The sequence below is a fragment of the Ambystoma mexicanum genome, chromosome 4q, assembly GCF_040938575.1.
Source record: "Ambystoma mexicanum isolate Mex_15411 chromosome 4q, UKY_AmexF1_1, whole genome shotgun sequence".
In the NCBI taxonomy this organism is placed as follows: domain Eukaryota; kingdom Metazoa; phylum Chordata; class Amphibia; order Caudata; family Ambystomatidae; genus Ambystoma; species Ambystoma mexicanum.
In genome coordinates, this window is record NC_090928.1 from 1284430689 (window position 1) to 1284453380 (window position 22692).

General features: G+C 48.9%; 1 protein-coding gene across 1 annotated transcript in view; it reads right to left on the reverse strand.

The window, feature by feature from the left end:
• Positions 1 to 2628: 2628 nt before the first annotated feature.
• RRP36 (ribosomal RNA processing 36) overlaps positions 2629 to 22692 on the reverse strand; it is a 193392-nt gene continuing 173328 nt past the window's right edge. The window contains exons 5-8 of the mRNA XM_069608904.1: positions 20336 to 20440; positions 12558 to 12632; positions 5219 to 5336; positions 2629 to 3927 (exon numbers count right to left, since the gene is read on the reverse strand). Coding sequence (XP_069465005.1) covers positions 3788 to 3927; positions 5219 to 5336; positions 12558 to 12632; positions 20336 to 20440 — 438 coding nt within the window. The 3' untranslated portion in view covers positions 2629 to 3787. The remainder of the gene's footprint in view (positions 3928 to 5218; positions 5337 to 12557; positions 12633 to 20335; positions 20441 to 22692) is intronic.

Sequence of the window (22692 nt, forward strand, 5' to 3'; positions counted from 1 at the left end):
CTATAACCTGTAGCTAATGAAGAAGGAGGACTACAGAACACATATCCTTTGTAAACTGGCAGGTTTCATCTTTTTACGGAAGGTACCATAACAACAGGAAGCCTCCACCGCAGGAGCAAACTATGACAATTCAGAAGGGACAGCAACAGCGTCCAGGAAAAAACATCAACACAAGCCCGTGGCTGGGGAGTGCAACAACACCCAGGTAAAAACAGCAACACAATCCAGTGACTGGGGACAGCAACACCACTCAGGGAAAAACAGCAACACAATCCAGTGGCTGGGGAACAACAACACAATCCAGTGGCTGGGGAACAACAACACAATCCAGTGGCTGGGGCCAGAAACAATACCTAGGGAAAAACAGCAACACAATCCAGTGACTGGGGACAGCAACACCACCCAGGGAAAAACAGCAACACAATCCAGTGGCTGGGGACAGCAACAACATCCAGGGAAAAGCAGCAGAACAATCCAGTAGCTGGAGATGGCAACAGCTTTCAGGAAAAAACCGTAGCACAACCCAGTGATTGGGGACAGCAACAGCTTCCAGGGATAAGCAGTAACACAATCCCGTGGCTGGGCAAAGCACCAACATCCAGGGATAAACAGCAACACAATTCAGTGGCTGGAGACAGCAGCATCATCCAGGGAAAAACAGCAACACCATACAGTGGCTGGGGACAGCAGCACCATCCAGAGCGGGCGACAGCAACACCACACAGGGAAAACAGCAGCACAATCCAGTAGCTGGCGACAGCAACAACATCCATTGAAAAACAGCAACAACATCCAGGGAAAAGGAGAAACACTAGTGGGTGGCGACAGCAATACCACCCAGGGAAAAAAGTTGCACAAGCCAGTGGCTTGTGACAGCAACACCACCCAGGGGAAAACCGCAACACAATCCAGTGGCTGTGGACAGCAAGAACACCCAGGTAAAAACAGCAGCACATTCCAGTAGCTGGGGACAGCAGCAACACCCAGGTAAAAACAGCAGCACATTCCAGTAGCTGGGTACAGCAACATCATCCAGGGAAAACAGTCATACATTCCAGTGGCTGGGTACAGCAACATCATCCAGGGAAAACAGTCATACATTCCAGTGGCTGGGTACAGCAACATCATCCAGGGAAAACAGTCATACATTCCAGTGGCTGGGTACAGCAACATCATCCAGGGAAAACAGCAGCACATTCCAGTGGCTGGGTACAGCAACATCATCCAGGGAAAACAGCCATACATTCCAGTGGCTGGGTACAGCAACATCATCCAGGGAAAACAGCCATACATTCCAGTGGCTGTGGACTGCAACAAAACCCAGATACAAACAGCCAAACAATGCAGTTTTTCATTGTGGCCTTTTTTCTCCACTGCAGTTTTCCCCATGACTTCAACATTTGCTGCTATTTTACATCAGTACATCCTAGGCACCATCAACCAATCATCAATTCAAGCCGCTCTCTCCAATATTAAGGGAGCGGCCCCAGCCTTGCCTGCATCGCTTTTCTGAGCCGCAAAACTCTGAAGCTCAGGTGCTTCACACTACTCCATTAGCCAGGCCATCGCTAGGCTTGAGACAAAAACTAGCATGAAGGGGGGGGGAAACAGGAACCAGGCCTTCTCTTGCTACACATCTACATGATGGAATGCCATCCTGGCAACGATTCAGACAGCGCCTTCACTCTTGCAGTTTAGGAAGGAACTCAAGACCTTACTCTTCAGTCGTTACCCAAGTGTCACCTAGGCTCCTCGCATTCTCGCATCAGATCGAGGCCAGAACATCCTGTGCCACATATTGTAGCCCCCTATGTACCTCCTATGTTACTCTCAATGGTAAGTGCAGCACTGTCGCATTATAGCTAGGTTCACGCTATATAAAAGCCAAGTACAGAAATACGAATACAAACATGGAAGTAGCCTTCAGTGTCTCAGGTGACAATATTTAGAAGAGGAGAATACCACAGGGGATTCCTGTCGCTTTGTTCCTTGGGTAGGAACAGTGTCGGTAGTGTTCACATCTGATACTAAACCCTGCGTGGGCCTTTCTGTACTTTCAATACAAGGCACAACAGGCCCCCATCAGACTGTTTTCTAATCAGGCCAGCTTTAATTGTGGGAAGCAACAGAGCAGTCACAGTTGAACTGAATGCTAAGAGCACAGTCATATGAAACATGGTACATGTTTGAGTACTTCCTGCTAGTCACTCTCTCCCCCTACATGGAAGGTGGTACCCCAGGTTTGCCCTTATAAGTAGTTTCTAGATATGCATGTCGGTATAACTGCATCATGGCCAAGTGTCGCTCCTCCTGTGACAATGTACATTAAGTGGACAACCCCTTCACCTTACGTGTTAGAATGAATTGGGCTTCAGACATCAAATGGCTCCATTTCCGTTTTAAAAGAGACATAAGGTGAGACATAAGGAAAGACACAATGGCAGAGGCCTACGGCTTCGGCAGGTAATCACCAAATCGCAAGTTCTTCTCGTGTGCCTTTGGTTGTACATTTTCAAGGTGCATTTGGGGAGACGGGAATAGAACAATGTTGGATTTTTGTGATGCCTCAACTGACTTCTTTTCATGTCACCAAAATGAGAAGGGAAAACGATTACATTCCCACAGAAATTCAAAGATTGTAAAAAACTTTATTTCTTGAGACAGAGGAATATATTTACTTTAATAACAGTAGCAATATCGACGCCTGTAACCTCAAAGAGGAGGTCTGCAGGAAGCTCTGGGGGACCAGTGGTGTGGCATGCCAGCTACCCTAGGGCCCACACAACAGCCTGGGGGCTGAGTGGGGGAGTTGTCAGCAAAAGGGAGCTACCTTTGATTTTCTTGCTCGGGAGCAGTGCAAGATCATTAGATTACTTGGAGGGCGAATTAGAGTCATACTTAAATCACATCCCCCGGTCCACTAACACAAAACACTGTCCAAGGGTTATGAGGTGCCCAGCCTGGTTCTTCTGCTTGTTTGTGATCATCTGAAATAAACAAACATTAAGGTCTCAATTATCCATCCATTTGCCCCAGGGATGCATTGTTTTGTGGACTGTGGAAGGGTGTCCGTATCTTCATAAATATTGGCAATAAAAACTGTATTTTTCTCTTTTGGGGGACATGGGTATAAGGAAGAGGGATGTCTGAAACAGTTTTTCCCCCTCCCGTCAGCAGCAGACTGTAAATCTCCCTCCTAGCTGATCAGACAGTTCCAAAGTAACGAGACTCCAGACTCCAGAGTCAGGCACTTGTTCACAATGTGCCTCAGAAGCACAGGCTCATCCATCATCATGCTTTAAAGTTGCAACCTCTGCAGGTTTTGCAGAGTGTGATGGATGAACGCACAGATTTCCTGCAGTCAATATAGCTTGCAGTGTTCCCTTCTGGGGTTTATGTGCAAATGCTACAGTACATTGGGAGGCGATTATGCCCACACTTTCTGCAAGTCCCATTTAATGACCATTGGCAAGAATCTTTCTAAACACCAGTCCTTCTGCCATGGCAGCGATGGCTAGCAGAAGCCAGGCTAGCTGCAGCAAAGGGGCCACAGAATGGGTTTGGCAAACCTTTTGGAACCAAGACTCCACAGCACTGAATATGGCACATGTCAAATAATTCCCAAACTGTCTTGACAGCCATTACACCATTCCCTTAGAAGACTTCCATCTTGACAATCACCAGTCTTTCTAAAAGGTCAGTTTTGAAAATGGTAGGACAGTCAACATTTGAAGTTGAAGGTAGGTCAAGGTCCGGTCACGCCCCAGGAAGGCATCAAGCTGTACAATCACCAGTCCTTCCGAAATGGCAATCTGCGCCTATCTTTCCCAGCATTCCTCTTCCTCTTCTTGCTCAGGAAATTCTCCAGCTTTCCGCTCTTCTTTAGATCCTTGTATTTGTCGGCCAGCTCCAGCGTGCGCTTCTCGGCTACAAAAAATGCAAGACAAATAGTTATAATCATAGCACAGTGAGAGCAGATTTAAAATGGGCACCAAGTAATACTGCTTCACACACTGCTAATGTCCTAGCGCAAGGTGAATGAGGATTGCTAGGGGTGCACGTGGCATCTGGCCAGCCGTCTAAACATTGCATTCACGCTGCTCCATCTCATGGGAAAAAGTCACCATTTTCAAAATGAATTAAAAAAAATAAATAAAAATAAAATGAAGAATAAAACACCATGTTATCTGGGGAAAACTCTTCGACATGTATGGATGAGACACCTCAGTTTATTTATTTTATAGGTTTGTGAGCGAGAGGATTAAAGTGTTCTGAATGTTTGAGCTTTTAGGATAGGATATCTCTTTTTTTAAAGGAAATATTCGAATCAGTTTCCATAGGTTTGACTTCTAAATCTCGATTTTTCCAGTACAAACACGTGGAAATGGCGATTGTTACGTGTTTCTGCTGGAAAAAACAATTAAGACATCAAATTGATTTTCAAAATAAATGGACAAATGCTACTTTACTCCTTGACTGCTATTCCTTCCTTTTGTATTTGTTCGGTTACTATTTCAGCCCTGCAGAGGCAACCTATGCCATAGGCCGCTGGTAAAGCTCTTGGTGCAATGTCCTTAAAAGTGTGAGAATGTGTGGAAATGCGTTTCACTACAGACACAAGCAGGAACATGACTGCAGTGTCCGAAATATGAGGCAATGTCAAGGGAGGTTTCAAGGATGTAGTGCTCCAGATAGAAAAATGCACCTGCACATGGCATGACCAAGCTGAGGCTACTGAACCCCTTTCTCCATCAGTGCAGAACAGGGTCAGGGTACTGAACCACCAGCCCTGTCAGACGGTATGAGGCTCAGGGTACTGAACTACAGCTCAGGCCCCCTACCCCTCAGATCAGACTTAAGGTACTGAATCAGCTCCCCTCTAAAATCCTACAACAATGTTTCCCCCTTCCAGAGTTGACAAAGGTCAAGACATTTCCCCCTTCCTTTTCCCCTCAGGATAGGGATTGTGCATGCAGTATCACAACAGGACGCCAGGCTCAAGGCACTGACCCACACCCACCTCTTCACCGCTCAGACCTGACAAAGCTCAAGTCACCCCCCCATACCCTCTCAGACCACGCCACGCTCAGGATAGTGATCCCATCCTGCTCCATTGCCCGCCCACACCTTTTCCCCCTCTCAGATCTGTCAAGTCACTGAAGCCCCTTCTGCTCTCTTTGCCTCCCATGTAACACCAGCCTCATGGTAATTTACTTACACTTCTTGAGGTAGAACGGCTTTTTGCCTTCCTTGGCCAGCTCCCTCTGCTTCTTCTTGAACTCAAGATCCCTTTCACGCTGCCTCTGGCGAGCCTGCTCCGCCTTCTCTTGGTGTTCCTGGGATGGGACAAAAACAGATTAGAAGGCATCCATGTGACTTCAGCTATGATGCTCACAGGGAAAGGACAGAATGTGGAATGGCACCTCTGGGGCCTCTACCATCCAAGAGAATCATTACCAGGGGTCATGGCCTGGCTGCACCACCAGGGAACACTGCTCAATATCGAAGCTCTGGTAGTCGCAAGCCCACACACACACACACATCAACATTAATCACCCTTGTGCTAGGACATTGAAACAAACTACACAAAAAACGGTAAAAATGAGGCACCCGCAATTATAGTGGTGCCAAGACGACATGGGCTGGAAACACCCCATGTCGTCTTGGCACCACTATAACTAAGTAACAGAGGGCTTGCCACATCCTCAACAGTAAAGAAATTAAAGTGTAGGCTCCACCCTCTTTATAGTCACTACCTGCATGAATCTTCTTTGGTTCAGACTAAGGCCTCATCAGAAGCTTGGCGGTAATTCCGCTGGGATACAACCAATGCAAATAGCGTTACCGCAACTCGGTCTGGCGCTATTAGTGCCGGATCCTGAGTGGTGATAAGGCTGTAAGTCCCCATTTTGTTAAGAGTCCATAGGACTCTATGGGGCATTTTCGGCGCCATTACCGCCAGCGATAATAATGTGGCAGTAATAGTGCCGAAAACAAGTGGCAAGATTGTTGGAGGTAAATCTGCCACTTTCCACCCAAACTTGGGATTGGGCGGAGCGGTAATGCAGCAGTAATAGTGTTACGGCTACATTTTTCCTGCTCCGCCCAACCCCTGATGAGGCCAGTTTAGCACTTATATAGGCCTTTCAGGCAGGGGATGAAGCATGAGTATTACTACTGAATGGGGACCTTCTCACCTTATTACTGCAAGTAAAAGAGGGTAGGACTTGCAGATGAAGAATGTCAAATAGCAGGAGCCTGGGGGAATTCATTCAAGTGTCGAGTCAGCACTCATTTACATGGGCTATCTGGCACAGAGCTATCGCAATGCGTGCGAGGAGCGCACTACCCAGACAAAGGCTCCTCCCAAACCTGTCACAGAGCTTAACCATATGACAATGCATTACTTACCGTAAAAGCATTTCTGATGGTTGTATCTGCTTAGATTCACATGCTGTGCATAGTCCGACATCCAGTGGTCACTGCGGAGTATTGCATTTTGTTTTTCGTAGTCGAAAAGGGGACGTCGACAAGGCGTGTCTGAAACACTATCCCTATAGTGACGTGCGGTGTACCCACAATCCCTCACGCGTGCGGGCACTCGGTTTGTATTTTTTCTGCCCTGTGGGAGCCTTCTAGACGTGAGTGAGTACAGAAAAAGAGAGATATAAAAAGATGTCTATGTTCCTTCCATCCGAGCGGGGAGGAAGGGTGGGCGTATGTGAATTTAAGCAGATACAACCATCAGAAATGCTTTTACGGTAAGTAATGCATTGTCTTCTGATGTTTGTTAATCTGCTTAGAATCACATGCTGTGCATAGACTAGCGAGCAGAACCCGGAGTTGGAGGTGGGTTGTGAGAAGGAACAGTAGAGAAAAGATGTCTTAATACTGCTTGTCCAACCTGGGAATCAGATCTAGAGTGAGCATCTAGACAGTAGTGTTTTGTAAAGGTGTGTACAGAACTCCTGGTTGCCGCTTTGCAAATGGACTCGAGGGGAACATTTGCAATGAATGCTATGGATGCCCCAGTGCCTCGAGTAGAGTGTGCTCTTGGCTTGAAGGGTAGTTCTCTCTTAGCAAGAGAGAAACAGAGAGTGATGCATTGAACAATCCATCTAGATATAGTGGATTTTAAAACTGCATCTCCTTCTCTTCCTGCTGCCACCGAGACAAAGAATTGATTAGTCTTTCTTAGTGGTCTAGTTCTTTCTATATAAAACATGATAGCTCTGCGCACATCAAGTGTATGCAGGCTTTTTTCTCCCAAATTTGAAGGGTTTTGAAAGAACGTTGGTAGTTCTATTGACTGGTTGACATGGAATTTCGAGATGGATTTCGGTGCAAACCTCGGGTGTGTGGGTAGAACCACTTTATCTTTGTGAACTGTTACAAAGGGGTCTAGAACAGAAAGAGCCTGTAGTTCACTAATTCTCCTAATGGAGGTGATAGCTATTAAGAAAGCAGTCTTAAGCGTGAGGTCCTTAAGAGTTGCCTTGGGCTCACCCTTTGAACCCATGCACATGAGTCTGGTAAGTACCACATTTAGGACCCAGCCGGGAGCTGGGTTTGCTATCGGAGGGTGTATTCTCTTTACCCCCTCCATGAAGGCTTTGATAACTGGGACTTTCCACCATGACACTTTAAGTTGGGAAGTGGTGTATGCAGAAAGTGCCGCCAGGTGGACTTTAATAGAATTGAACACTTGACCCGAGTCCAGTAAATGGGTCAGGTACAGAACAATGTGCGTGGGGGAGCAATCAACTGGGTTGATGCTTCTTCCTCTACACCAGATGACAAATCTCTTCCATTTGCTAGAATAACAGTGACGAGTGTTGGGCTTTCTAGCCTCCCTGAGAATGTCCATGCATCTCTGCGGGAGTTGTAAATGTCCAAATTCTAGGATCTCAGGAGTCAGGCTGCTAAGTTCATGGTCTGAGGGCATAGATGCAGTGCCCTGCCCTTGTCCTGCGACAGCATGTTGTACGGGCAGGGAAGTTTCGCTGGAGGAGATAGAGACATCTCCATCAAGTGAGCGAACCATGGCTGCCAGGCCCACATAGGGGCCACTAGTATCATGGTAACTTGTTCCTGGTGCATCTTGTGCACAATCTTGTTGAGAAGGGGAGTCGGGGGGGAAAAGCATAAACAAATTTCCCTGACCATGGAATCGATAGACCATTCCCCTTGGATTGGTTTTGGGGGTACATGGAGGCGTAATCTTGGCATTGTGAGTTCTCCAGAGTTGCGAACAGGTCTATTTCGGGGAATCCCCATTGTGTGAAAACGTCGAAGACGATGTCTTCGTGTAACCGCCATTCGTACTCTGAGTGCAGAGGGAAGTCTCTGCTGAGTTCGTCTGCTAGCAGATTGAGTTCCCCTGGTACATGTTGTGATAGTAGGAACATGTGTTTGAGAGCCCACTTCCAGATGTTCTGGGCCAGCTTGGACAGTCCTGGAGAGTGAGTGCCCCCTTGCTTGTTGAGGTAGTACATGGCTGTGGTGCTGTCCGTGAAGACCATCACTGTCTTCCCTTGCAGGTGTACCTGGAAGGCTTTTAGTGCCTTGAACACAGCCAGTAGCTCCAGTAAGTTTATGTGCTTGGATGCTACGCTCGGAGTCCACACTCCGTGAGCAGTCTGATGGGATAGGTGAGCCCCCCATCCTGTGAGGGATGCGTCTGTGGTTAGAGTGGCTTCCACTGCGGGGGTGGCGAATGGTTTCCCTATTACCAGGTTTTCCTTCGACCACCACCGTAGCGAGAGAACTAAGGCCTGCGAGACCACCACTAGATGGTCCCATTGTCCGCTGGCCTGACACCAACCACTGGCTGTTGAGCCACTCTTGCATTGGGCGCATGCGCAGGTACCAAATAAATACATGACGCCATCATTCCTAGCAAGCGCATTGCTCTGCGTACCGTCACCTCTCGACCTGCCACATATTGGGGGATCTGAAACAGCATGTTTTGGACCCTCTCATTGGAGGGGAAGACGAGGCCGTCCTTTGTTCGAATTAGAGCTTCTAGGAATTATTTGATCTGGCTGGGGTCTAAGCTGGACTTCGTCTCGTTGATGGAGAAGCCCAGTTGGAACAAAAGGTCTACAGTCTTTTGGGTATTTGCGAAGCATGTTTCGTAAGAATCCCCTGTTATGAGCCAATCGTCGAGGTAAGGGTATACTGGGATGGACAACCTGCGCAGGTGGGCCGCTGCCACTGCCAGTACTTTCGTGAATACCCTTGGTGCTGATGCTCTGCCGAAGGGTAGCACTCTAAACTGGTAGTGTTTGCCCTCTATCATGAACCTGAGGAATTTCCTGTGCGCTGGCAACATTAAAATATGGAAGTATGCATCTTTCATGTCTAGTGTTGTCATGTAATCTCCTTGTGATAGCAGGGGGAGCACTTCCTGTAAGGTCACCATACGAAACTTTTGAGGTTTCGTAAATTTGTTCGCTGGGCGCAGATCTAGTCCAGGGCGCATGGTTAAGTCCTTTTTGGGTACAAGGAAGTACACTGAATAAATACCTTCCGTTACCTGAGATAGAGGCAAGACCTCTATGGCCCCTTTTTCCAGTAGTTGGTCCACTTCTTGTAGAAGGATGGCGAGGTGTTCTGGGGTCATGCATCGTCCCCTTGGGGGTCTGTACGTTGGCGAACTGTTGAATTCTATACAATAGCCGCGGGCTATGGTTGGTAGTACCCAGCGGTCTGTTATTCCCTCCCATGCTGGAAGAAAGGATGTTAACCGGCCCCCGACCGGCGATGCATGGGAGGGGACCCAAACTTTCGAGTCATTTGGTGTTGGTGGCTTGGGAACCTCTAGGGGTGGAACCCCGACCTCTACCTTTGCCACAGCGTTGTCCTCTCTGGGTGTATTGTCCACTGGTACCTTGGTTAGAGGACCAGTTGTTTGCAGAGTATTGCTGCTGTTGATTTTGCTGCTGGCGTTGGCCTCGAAAAAAGCGCCTATTGCCATAGCCACGTCTGTTAGGAGGCCTAGAAATCTGGTCTAGGGTTTTGATGGTGTCAAACTCTTTCTTTGCCGTTTCTAGTGCCTCATCAACCGCCTTGCCAAAGAGGTAGGCATCTTCTATAGGCTTGTTGATTAGAGATGCTTGCGTTTCGGGTTTAAATGCCGAATTACGTGCCAGACATGGCGTTTGAGGAGTATTCCTTCGACTAGGGAACAGCCAGCCGTTTCTGCAGCATCCAGAGTGTTTTTCACGATGCTTTGGTTGACTAGGGTCCCTTCCGTAATCGTGGCCAGAAGCCGTGTGCGTAGGGGTTCTGGTACCTCCTCGGTGTCCTTACGCAGCTTGCTCCATTGTGCATCTGCGTAACTTGCTAGCAAGGAGTTGTTGTTTGCAATCCTTGCGGAAAAAGCAGCAGAGGCTGTGATCCTCTTCCCTAGGGCATACAATTTTTTACCCTCTTTATCGGGTGGTGCCTCGCTGGTTGACAGCGGGACCCCTGCTCTTTTCCTTGTATTTGTCACCACTAGGGAGTCTGGTACAGAGTGGCTCCTGACGTGCAACGGGTCCGAAGGAGAGGGACTGAATAGTTTTTCTATCCTCGGGTTGACCTCTCTGACCAACGCGGGCGTAGATAGTGAAGGGATAATTCATCTCCTTACTCAGGCGAGGAGGGGAATGGTTTGGCTGACAGGGGGTTTCTCCTTGATTACCTTCTCCACAAAGTCAATGTCAGGAGAAATCTCCCCAGTGTATTTCGAAATGCACTGCTGCCTTCCGTAGTAGTGTGTTAAATGTAGGTTGATCGGAAATATGGTATTCGGCCTGAAAACGCTTTGACTTATCCCATAACGTCGAAGAAAGGTTTCCGTCGCCGTCTGAAAAGACTTCTAGTAGGCTAGGAGTTCCTCTAGATGAAGGTGGCAGTTCCTGCCTTCCTTCCGGCCTTTTTGGCGTTTCTTTAGCCTTCTGAGCGGTATTCGGCATGTCTTTCGCTGTCCGTCTTTGGCTATCGGTGGAAACGATCCTCTGCAGGCTCTCGACGACTAATCTGTCTGTGGAGGGCTCTGGTCTCGACGTTACGGGCGTTGCGTGTTCGACGGCGACGGGAGCTCTCTGACGGAGGTTTGGGGGTAGCGCCCTTATCTAGGGGAAGCCCAGTCGCTGGTTGCGGTTCCGTAGGGGGTGTGGGGGGCTTAAGACTTACGGTCTGAGGAGGACGCCGGTGGAACCTGCGTCTCCGTTGGCGCTGATGGTTTCTTCGTCGAAGAAGAGCCGTGGGTTATGTGTTTATGGGAGTGTTTTTTGTGTGTGTCAGTGTCGCCGGGGTGTTCATCCCCATAAGCAGGGCGTGAGCCGAGCTTGTCGGAGGCCGGGGACAGACGACGAGGAGCGCGAGCGCTCCTTAGAGAGGTCTACGACTTCCGAAACGGATGTCGGCTTATCACATTCGTCACTTTCTGCGGCGGCGGGTGAGGAATCGGACCTCGACATGGCGTAGGCCGCCCACCTCTTGACCCTGCGGTCCTTTAAAGTCTTAGGCTTGAGAAGCTGACAAGCCGCACAACCGTCTTCCTTGTGATCGAGGGGCAAGCAACGGTTACACCGTTTATGCTGGTCTTTCCAGGTGAACTTGCCCTTGTAACGCGGGCAAAACCTAAAGGGTGTCCTCTCCACAGCTGAGGAAATAATTAGCTGTGATAACAACCCTGAGGGTAAGGGAGGGGAAAGGCATTCTCAGAGAGAAACAAGAAATGTCCCACGACCCCACTCTCCCTACTGTCTTTTGGCCGGCGAGGCCAGGCCACATGTTCGGCAGCGCCGTAGGATCTCCTCCGTCTCGTCCCGCCGTTGAAGTTCTTGCTCGGCGGAGGAACAGCTTTGCAGCTACGTCGAGGGAGGGATCTATGCAATGGATATTAGTAAGGAACGACCAAAGGTCGAGTAAATTAATTTGCAATGTCTCTCGAGGAGCTCCGCGTAAAGGCGACCAATATCTGGGCGTAAAAAAACAATCTGAGGGACCTCGACGCGTGAGGTATTGTGGGTACACCGCACGTCACTATAGGGATAGTGTTTCAGACACGCCTTGTCGACGTCCCCTTTTCGACTACGAAAAAAAAATGCAATACTCCGCAGTGACCACTGGATGTCGGACTATGCACAGCATGTGATTCTAAGCAGATTAACAAACATCAGAAAACCCTGAAACACCACTGCAGGTTATCACCATAACCAGAGATGCCTACAAACCTGCCAAAGGGGGCCACCTACATTAACACCAACCCTGCCACAGAAGTGGTTCCCTCCCAAAACGTGTAAAATGTCATTCCCTCACCCCTTCCAAATCCATCTCAAAGCTCTCTGTAGTGGGATTATCTCTAACCATACAAGGGGGAACAGCCCTTACCCTGCCAGAGAGGATTCAGCCAGCCCACCAGAAGGATCCCAAACAGTGCCATTAAGGATTCTCTGCAGCTGCCACAGAGGGTGCCAGCCAGACATTTCATAAAGCAATCCCTATATCCAAGGAGCTTGTTGAAGACATTTGGGTAGCTATTAGGGTGGGTCGGGTCTGCTCACCAGTCTCTGCAGGAAACTCTGCATTTTCTGCTTCTGGTCGGCGCTCTTGACCTTCCTCAGAGACTGCTCGATATTCTGTAGGAAGAGGTGGAAACAGTGGCAATCAAACACTCCCGCTAGCATCCAACTCATGCACATAGAAATCCAACAAAATAGCCCCTCCCCTTTACACTGCTAGCTTATGGGTTCTGTTGCAAGTCTTTCCCCACTGGGTTAACTTGTAGTATTGCATTATTCATATGTGGTATACACGCCTGCATTAGGCATTCGATCTATGGCAGTGGAGTTGCATAGTGGATACATTGTGCCATTTCATTTGCTCCACAGTTTGCAATAGTGAGTTCACCCTTGGAGGGAGCGATGGCCATGCAAATATTGCTCTTGCATCGTGATTTTACTTCCTTCTCCTCTTGCAGTTCCCCGCAGTCCCCTTTTATGTAACACAGGTTTTCCTAGGCTGTCAGTTCAATAGGTCACTTGGCTGCCCCTGCTATACACTGGCGTGTATTCCTGAACAAAGATGGAAAAAATGTGTACATTTGGAACATACTATAGTTTCAAATAAACACATTAATTGGGTTTCTCTACAAATAAAACAAATTCAAAATGTGTTCCAGAATGCCAATATGTGGCATGCGTTTTGCTCACAGAGATTGCTGCTGTTAGTCTATCCATAAAGTAAATGTCCTTGGCCACTATCATCCATTCTCTCCTTGTGGAAAGAGCTGCTCTCTTCCAAGTCCTGGCCCGTGCAGCTCTGGCTGCCAACAGTAAGGAGTGTGTCAGATCCGGGAGTTTCTCCCAGTGCTCGTCCCTTTGTTGTAGCCCGAATATTAGTGGGAGTGGCTCTAACGGATAGACCCTCTCTCCCGCCTCCTTGAGCAAACTGAGCACCTCTGACCAATAGGCTTGAACCTTCTTGCAAGACCACCACATGTGCCAATAGTTAGCTCTTTCCCCGCAACCGTGCCAACATAGCGGGACGAGGTCTGGGAAGGGTGATCGGGTCATACTGCCACCTATGGAGAAGTTTGATGGTGTGAGTCTTGTACTGGCACGAGATAGACGTCTTGAATGCCCTGCTACATAATTTCCCCCAGAGCCCATCCCCGATGGCACAGCCGAGGTCCCTTTCCCATTTTCCTCTAAGGCTTTTAATTGTTCCCTCGCGGGGGGTTAAGAGTGCTCCATACAGGAGGGAGATGAGACCTTTCATTTCCATGTGGGAGTCTAGGATTTTCTTGACCGGGGTGAGCTTTCTTTGTATGCAAGGCTTTAGCTTCGGCTTCATTAAGATTCCCTTAAGGCGAACGTATAAGAGTGGGGAGAGCTTGCCAATTCCCAGTGCCTCCTCAAGCTCCTGGATGCTTATGAAGGTGTCCTCTCTCACCAGTTGGCCGACCCTGCAAAGGCCCACCTCGAACCATGACTGGTAGTGTTCGTGGCCTGGGATTTCCTCTAGCACTGGTGTGGACCAGATGTGGCTCAGGGGCGAGGGCCATGTAGTGACCTTCTCTCTATTTCCCTTCCCCGCTAATGCTTTCCACATTGTACCCAGTATTGGGTGGTCCCTGATTCTTTTGGGGAGCTTATTCAATGGGACCCATAGCCATTCGCCTACGGTGACTGGGCGCAGGTAGAAGTTTTCAATGTATACCCATTGTTTATTGGGGTCCTCTCTAAGATGCGGGGCCAAGGCCCTAAGTTGGGCTGCTCTATGGTAAGCTTTCAGATCCGGCAAAGCAACCCCCCGCCCTCTATCTTTGGGGAGGGTGAGGGTCTCGTATCCTATTCTGTGTCTCTGGCCCTGCCATATGAACTTCATTATGCGCCTTTTGGCTTCTCTGAGGTATGTTTCTGGAGCCTCCAAGGGGAGCATCTGGAAGACATACAGCACTCTGGGGAGCAGGTTCATTTTTATGGCATTTATTCTTCCCATCCAGCCATCCAGAAGATTTGCCCCTTCCACCAGCCCTCCATATCCCTGAATAATTTATCAAACAGTGGGGGGTAGTTGGCCTGGCTCAAATCCTCTTTGGGATGCACTATATTGATTCCCAGGTATTTTATCCCTTCCGTACAAATTTGGAGGCCCAGTGGGATAAGTTCGGCAACATTTCTGTCTGCATCCGATGCGAAGGGGAAGATCCTCGACTTGTCAATGTTTACCTTAAAACCTGAGAAGCGACCGAACCGTTCAATCACCTGCAAGGCGTCTGGGACTGACCTTGCGGGCTCCCGCAGGTGAAGTAAGATATCATCTGCGTAAAGGCCTAGTTTGAAGGTACGTTCGCCCACATCAATTCCCCGAACCCTCGGAGAGCCTCTGATGTATTCTGCTAGTATCTCCATTGTCATGGCGAAGAGGAGCGGGGAAAGGGGGCAGCCCTGCCTCGTCCCTCTTTGGAGGCGAAAAACTTGTGACAGACGCCCAATGACTGTGACTCTAGCAGTTGGTGACACAACGCCTTGATAGCTTGTTTAATCCCGGTTCCAAGCCCCAGCTTCTCGAGTACCCCCTGCAGGAACCCCCAGTCGACTCGGTCACACGCCTTTTCAGCGTCAATTGACACCAGGACAGGGTTTCCACCCTTCGGTGCTGCCTCCCTCATCAGATGCAGAGTCTTACGCAGTGTGTCCGCCCCCTGCCTTCCCTGTATAAAACCCACCTGGTCGGGGTGAATTAGCCTCGGCATATGGTTGTCGAGCCTCGTAGCAATGATCCTGGTGAATAGCTTTGCATTCACATTTATGAGTGAGATTGGTCTATAGGAACGGCAGTCCGCCGGGTCCTTCCCCTCCTTCGGGATTACTGTGATTAGTGCTTTGCCAAAGGATGTGGGCGCCTTACCTGTCCTCATTATGTTCGAGAACAGACCCACTAGGAACCCTGCCAAGTGGCCCGAGAAGGCCTTATAAAAGCCTGCCGTGAACCCTGCCTCCCCCGGAGCCCAGCCCAGCTTCAGACCCGCTATGGCTCTTAGCACCTCCTCCTCTCTTATCGAGGTGTCTAGGGCTGATGCTTCTAGGGATCCAAGGACCGGGAGGGTGACCCCACTGAGATATTCCTCACAAGCTTCCTTCTGTGTCTCCCTTTCTCTCCCGTACAGGGTCTCGTAAAACAACGCAAATTTCTCTGCGATCCCTTCCGGGTCGGATTCGTCCCCTTCTTCCCCACTCGTTAATCTTGTCACCCATCTATCCGCCCTCTGGCCTGGAGTTTTGCTGCCAGCATGGCATCAGCCTTGTCCCCTTTTTCATAGTATTTTTGACGTAAAGGATGGAGTCCCGCTACAATTTCACCCATCTCCATTTCCCGCAATTCTGGTCTCTTCTCCCTCACGATGCCCAGGTCCCTCTCGCTCTCTCTCTCTGTCTCCATCTTCCCCTCTGACCTTTCTAAAGTAATTATCTCCGATCTTAACCTGTGGGTCAGGAGAGGCCTATCTCTTTTTTTGGAGGCCCCTTCACTAATCAACCTACCCCTCCAGGTTGCCGTTGCCGCCTCCCACACAATTTCCCGGTTCACTTCCCCCTGTGTCGTTTATCTCAAAGAATTCTCTGATCGCCGTTGTCATTTCTTCCTTAAAGACCGCATCTCTCAGCAGGAAATCGTTGCATTTCCATAGAGATTCCTTGGGTTTTAGGCCTGCTATACTGACGTCCGACTAGACCATATCGTGGTCTGACCAGCTAACCAGGCGAATCTCACAGGCCTCTATTCTGCTCATGTGCTGGTTCCCTGTGAAAAGATTCTATTCTGGTGCTGGTACCATGGACTGCAGAGTAAAAGGTGTATCCTTTTCGCCTCGGATGCAGTTCCCTCCATATATCCACCAACCCCTGCTCCCACATTAGTTCCCGCAGCCCCCCATGAGGTGTCTGTCAGTCGAGGCTTTTGCCGCCACCTTCTCCCACCCCACCCCACCCCACCCGGGCTGACCTGCACCCTGACACAGCCCTGCCCCTGTTCTACTCCTCTATTTCTGCTACTCTTGATGCTTTTGCCCCAGTCATGAGGATCCGCTGGAAGTCCAAAGCCAAGACTCTGACCGAGCTACACTTAAACGTAAGTGTAGGGAGGCTGAGAGGAAATGGAGGGCTTCCTCATCCTGTGACAAACTGGCCTGCCGCCTGCTCCAAAGGCAATACCGACTCTCTGTCCGCACCAAGAAGAGAGTCCACATTCAAGCCTGTGTCTCTGCGGCATGTAACACGGCCAACCTCTTTAAAATCTGTAAGGAGCTGGCCAACCCAGCTGCAGTCTCCACTCCTCCTCTCGCCTCCCAGGCTCTTTGCAATGCCCTTGCCTCTCACTTTATCACTGAAACCCAGGACATCTTGTCCACCCTCTCCTCTCCCCCTCCTTCTCCGCTTGCTGAACCCCCTTTGGCTACCCCCCCCACCCGCTTTCTCCTCCTTTCCTCTGTTCACCCTGATGAGGTCGCTAGACAAGTCCAATCTAGGAAAGCCTCCATCCCTGTTCATCTAAAACTATTAAGGACCATATCGATACTCTCGCTCCGGCTCTTGCTGACTTCTGCAACCTCTCCTTTACCTCTGTATCTTTCCCCTCCGCTTTGAAGCACACCCTTGTGCATCCTCTCCTTAAGAAACCCACAGCTGATTCTTCTTGTCCGACTAACTATCGCCCAATTTCCATTACTCCCTTTTTGGTAAACTCCTGGAAAAGCTGGCCATCTCTCAGCTTAACCTCTCTACATTATCACCAATCTGGCTTCAGAGCTGCCAGAAGCACAGAAACTGCTCTCCTGAACATCCGTGAGGACCTGCTCTACAACCTTGATTCTAACATTCCTTCTGTTCTCATCCTACTTAATCTCTCCTCTGCTTTTGACACAGTCAATCATACCACCCTGCTGAACCGTCTCTGTGACAACCTGGGTATCACTGATCAGGCTCTGGCCTTGCTGACCCCTTTCCTCTCTGATCGACCCTCCCAGGTACAAATTGGGTCCTTCCTATTTCCCTCTCTACCTGTGGTGTTCCCCAGGGGTTTAACCTCTCGCCCTGGCTTTTCAACCAATACCTGGCAACTCTCGCCTATTGCATTTCCAGTTTCTGCTCAACTTTCCAGTGCTATGCTGATGACACCCAACTCATTTTCAGGCTTCCTTCAGCCACCTCCTCTCCTTCCATCATCTCGGATTGCCTAATCGCCATTCATAATTGGTGTGCCGCCAACGATCTTTGTCTAAATGCCAACAAGACAGAGATCCTCCTCATTGGTACACCTTCAACATCCTTTCCCCTCACTCTCTGGCCAGCCTCCCTTGACCCTCCGCCTACCCCCACCTGCGAGGCTAAGAACCTTGGAGTCATCTTTGACTCCACACTGTCCTTCTCCTCACAAATCCTGGATGTCTCTAAAATATCAAACTTCTTACTGCACCTCCTCAGAGGGACTCTGCCTTTCCTCTCCTTCCCTCAGAAGCTCACCATCTCCCAATCTCTGGTTTTCTCCAGATTGGACTACTGTAACAGCCTCTTTCTAAATCTACCTGCCTCCACTCTTCACCCTTTACAACTAATCCAGAACAGGACTGCGAGACTTGTCCTTGGCCTCAAGCCCTGGGATTTTATCTCTACAGATCTGAAATCCCTCCATTGGCTCCCAGTGGATGCAAGGATTAAATCTAAAACCCTCTGCATTGTCCACAAAGCTTTCTGGGGACTGGGTCCAAAATACCTTCAACTATCCCTCCGTAAATACCTCCCCTCTCGAGCCCTTCGCTCCTCTACTTCTAACTCCCTCAGGATCAGTTGTTTTTCAAAGAAACGTGCTGGGTGTAGATCTCGGTCTTTGGCTGGGGCCTCCCTTTGGAACAGCCACACTGCCATCTTGAAACTTGAGGAGAACCATCTCCGGTTCCGGAAGCACCTCAAGACCTTCCTCTTCGGCTCTGCCTTTTCCTTTCTTCTCCCCTGCTGATCTGTTGTCTCTCTTGGCATCCTGCACCTGGCCACCCTCTGTTCCATCGGGCCCAGGTACCTGCTCACCCCGCACCCCCTGCACTGCCTCCAGGCCACCATTTGCACTAGGGTCTGTATCTGTACCCATACAGTCCAACCCACCCACATTTCTTCACTTATCAGATATACACTGACTAACCTATCACTTGCCACTTGCTGACTGCACTACCACTGTTTATCGCATTTATTTTACTTAATTTTTATTCTGTTCTCTCCTCTGGTCTGCACTTTCTACTTCTCCCCACTTCCATGCACTTTCCCCCTTTTCCCTTTCCCATGCACTTGCAAACTCTTAATGTCACTGGGCCTAGTAAGATTCTTGTTTTTTTGTTCTCCCATTTTCCCATCCCTTTGGCCTGGGCGCACTCGGAAACACTTGTGTATGAGCGCGAGATGTATAAAATTTCTTTTAATTTTCATTTAATTTCATATGTATAAGGCACTTATACAGCAAGACAGTGTTTCAAAGCACTACAAGGCAAAAGGGAAGGGAACACAGGAGCAAGTAAACGTGAGAATGAATAAATAGAAAAACAAAAAAGCGGTCCTATTAGGCCTTGTGACATTCAGAGCATGCAAGTGCAGTGAAAAGAAAAAAGGTGGGTGGGGGTAAGTGCTATTAGGGTCCTCCAGGGGTGGGGGGGAGGAAGTCCCAGGGTTACCTGCTGAAGAGTTAACCGGTAAGTGCATGGGCTGAGACGTTCCCAGCGAAGGGGGCAAGTTTACTGCACAACAGGTAAGTGCAGGGTGGAGGCAAACCACCCGACAGGCGGGTGTGGGCCAGGATGGCAGTGCAGAGGGAGATGCTGCTGGCAATTGAGGAAGGCTGGATGCTATTTGGACTCTTGAGGGACCAGGTCAACAATCTCAGCGACAGAGGGGATAGTTAACATGAGAGGGGGAGGGCGAAGGAGGAGAAGAGAAAGGTCTTGAGTTGTTTGCAGAACTTGAGGTGGTCCGGTTAAAGACAGAGAGAAAGAAAGAGGGAGAGGGAGACTGTTCCACGGGAGGGAGCCAGCTGAGGAGAGTGATCTTCCCCCAGCTTGGGAGAAACGTTTGACCAGCAGAGAGTTGGAGCAAGACATCAAAGGGATCTGGAAGGAGAGTATTTAGCAAGAGCTGGAGGTAGTGTAGTCCCAGGCCCCAGACAGCCTGGTGGGTGATGCAAGGGTCTTGAATTTGATCCCTGCAGCAACCGGGAGCCAGTGGAGGGGTTTTAGGGCTGGAGAGATACAGTCCCTGGGCTTGAGGCCAAGGATACGTCTTGCAGCCCTATTCTGGATTAGTTGAAGAGAACGGAGTGAAGAAAGAGGCAGGTTGCAGGTTCGAAGGCAAGCCATGACAACAACAGTGTCATTACAGCTTATGCAAAAATCGACCAAATGGAACACTTTGGGACACAGTTGGCATTGACGGCAAGGACTCGCTGTGCTAATCTTCTCTAGTGTACAATGATAGCCAGTGTCCGAGGGGTGCACTGCAGTAAAAGGCTTACTTTAAAATCCCCCCAATTATTACCTTTTTATGAGCACCAACTTCTCTCACACATACACACGCGCACCCGGTACCAATTTGGATAGCGTTGTGCTACACACACAGTTTTATCTTTCTGTGCAATCTCACAAGCAGCCCCTGCCTTATGAATATACATTTAGAAACTAAACCAAGCCCTTGAATGCAGTATCACATCACTACAGCAATCACCATAACACACAGATAAACGCATCAACACGTTGCATTACAAACTGTCCCCGTGTTAAAGGGCATACACACCACACAAGTACCTGTTTTTCCTTCTTCTTGATGTCATTAATGAAGCTGTAGGTCTTCTCAAATATTTCTGGCTTATACTCGCCAGAAAGGTCATCAAAGCGAGGGTCCCTGTGTACCTGTAACACAGCAACAAAGGCGAGTAAAACTAGCTAGCCTGGGAGGGAGATGAGGCGAGCAAAACACAGGTTACAAAGAAACCAAGGGATAAACACTGCCAAAAGCCCAGAAGGGAACGAAGTGGCAAAAATCATCAATCAGCCAAGGGTTTACAACACAACACATCAGCATTCCTAATGATCAATAAAGGTCTGTAGCGCTGTGCGATCACATGTTACAGCACTTCTGGCACAAGTCTGTGAGCATCCTTCATGTTTTCCTAACTTGTTTTACCAGACTGCCTCTTCTGAGAGGTCATGGGGGTCATACATACCCCAAGGCACCCAGTTTTCTGATGCTATCCTCCTTGCAGAGCTGGTTGTGTGGTTCCTACCAATTGGTGGCAGTCTGATAACAGTAGTAGGCTATACCCTACTGTATTCTGGGGTTGACCCTAAAGGGAACTCATGTGTAAAGCGAATGCAAGGCCAACAGCCACACGTTCCTCTCATCTGCGAGTGCCTCCGAGGGAAACGTCTCCATACGTAGCCATAATTGTCCTCTTTGGATGAAGGTCCTCTTCAGCTGCACTATGTTAGATTAACCTTTTTTTTTTAAAATTTCTTTATTAACTTTACAACAATGATATAAGCAGAAGATCATTGATTAATCATTACCATACGAGTAATCCAAAAGAAACATATAACATGCCCCCCCTCCCTCCCAGCCCACTCCCTCCGAGACCACAGTTAGAACTTCAATCTTCTTTTTGGCCCCTTGACGGGCATGGACTGTCTGTTGCTATCGGAGGCTCTATCTTGCGCTGCTTGGTGGAGCAATGGCGCAGTTAATGCCACCCAACGGAGTAGTTCCTCGCTGGAGTCTAATCTCTGTACTTGGATTGCTGTTTCCCATGCAGCAGTCTCAGCAGATATCCATCTTTTGAGGTCTGCTCACCAGCGGGCTTCACTTAGGTCTTTTGTGCTTTTCCAACCCATGGCTATACGTCTTTTCGCCGTTATATATATTAAGTCTTTGAGCTTATTAAGGGACTTGTTTTTGCTGCTCCGCTTGTAGCTCCCCAATATGCAAGCTGCTGGGTCGAGAATTTCAACTACTATCTCCGCATTTGCCACCCTTTCCTTCACCTGGGCCCAGAACCTCTGAACCGCAGGGCAACCCCAGAACATGTGGGTCATTCCAGCCTTTGGCATGTTGCATTTGGGGCATGTCTGGACTGTGGCTCCTTTGAACCTTGATATGGCTTCGGGTGTAAGGTAGGCTCTGTTTGTAATGTAGAGTTGGATGAACTGTAGGCGGGCAATCCTAGAGATTCTTTTGTGGTAATGGGTTATCTTCTCCCATGCTTTATCTTCGAACTCTATTCCCAATTCGGTCTCCCATCTACCCTTGCATTTGAGTTCGTTCTTGGTAGTGCCCTGCAGCAAAGCTTCATAGAGTCTGGAGATTTCATGGCCTCCTTCAGCAGTGTCGAGCATTGACTCGATGATCTCATCTTCTATGACCAGGTCGGTGGCTTCAGTCCATCTCTTCTTTAGTTAGATTAACCTTAACTATCAATTTAAAAAAGTGTGTCTACAATTTCAGTGTTTTTGTGTGGGGAGTACCGTTTATAGAGTTTATAAAAGTGAATGTAGCAGGAGTGTTTGCTGTACACTTTACAGTTAATACATGTACGTAATAAATGTCATACATATACATGTAGCGTACATGTAAATTCTACATCTACTTGTACATTTTATATAAAATGTTGCATAACAGCATGTGGCACAGGTTTGTGTGTCATAGGTGTGGAGTGTGTCGTAGAGGCCTGTGTCATAAGGGAGTGTGTCATATGTGCTTGTGTCGCAGGGGCATGTGGAAGAACAGTGAATGCCATAACAGCATGCATCGTAAGAGCTTGTGGTGTTAAGAGGGTGTGGCATAAGTGTGAGAGTCATTGGTGTGAGTTTCACAAGAGTGTGCAAGAATCGCAGGAGTAATAACACCGGGTGTCATAGCACACAGTCTGTGGCAAGAGCATGCATGGCATAAGAATGTGTGTGTCATAACAGGGTGTGTTATAAGTGTGTATATTCATTACACTACAAAGAGCAGGTGAGCAGTAACTTCTGGAGCTCCCGCTCTGCTTTTACAAGATGTTGTGTTGGGATTCTCCTCTCCACCTCACGGCCTGAGCCCTGGTGCTTCCTGTTCCCCTCCATCATCCCTCCGCTCCCCTACCCTCCCCCCCACTCCGGATTGGGCAAGC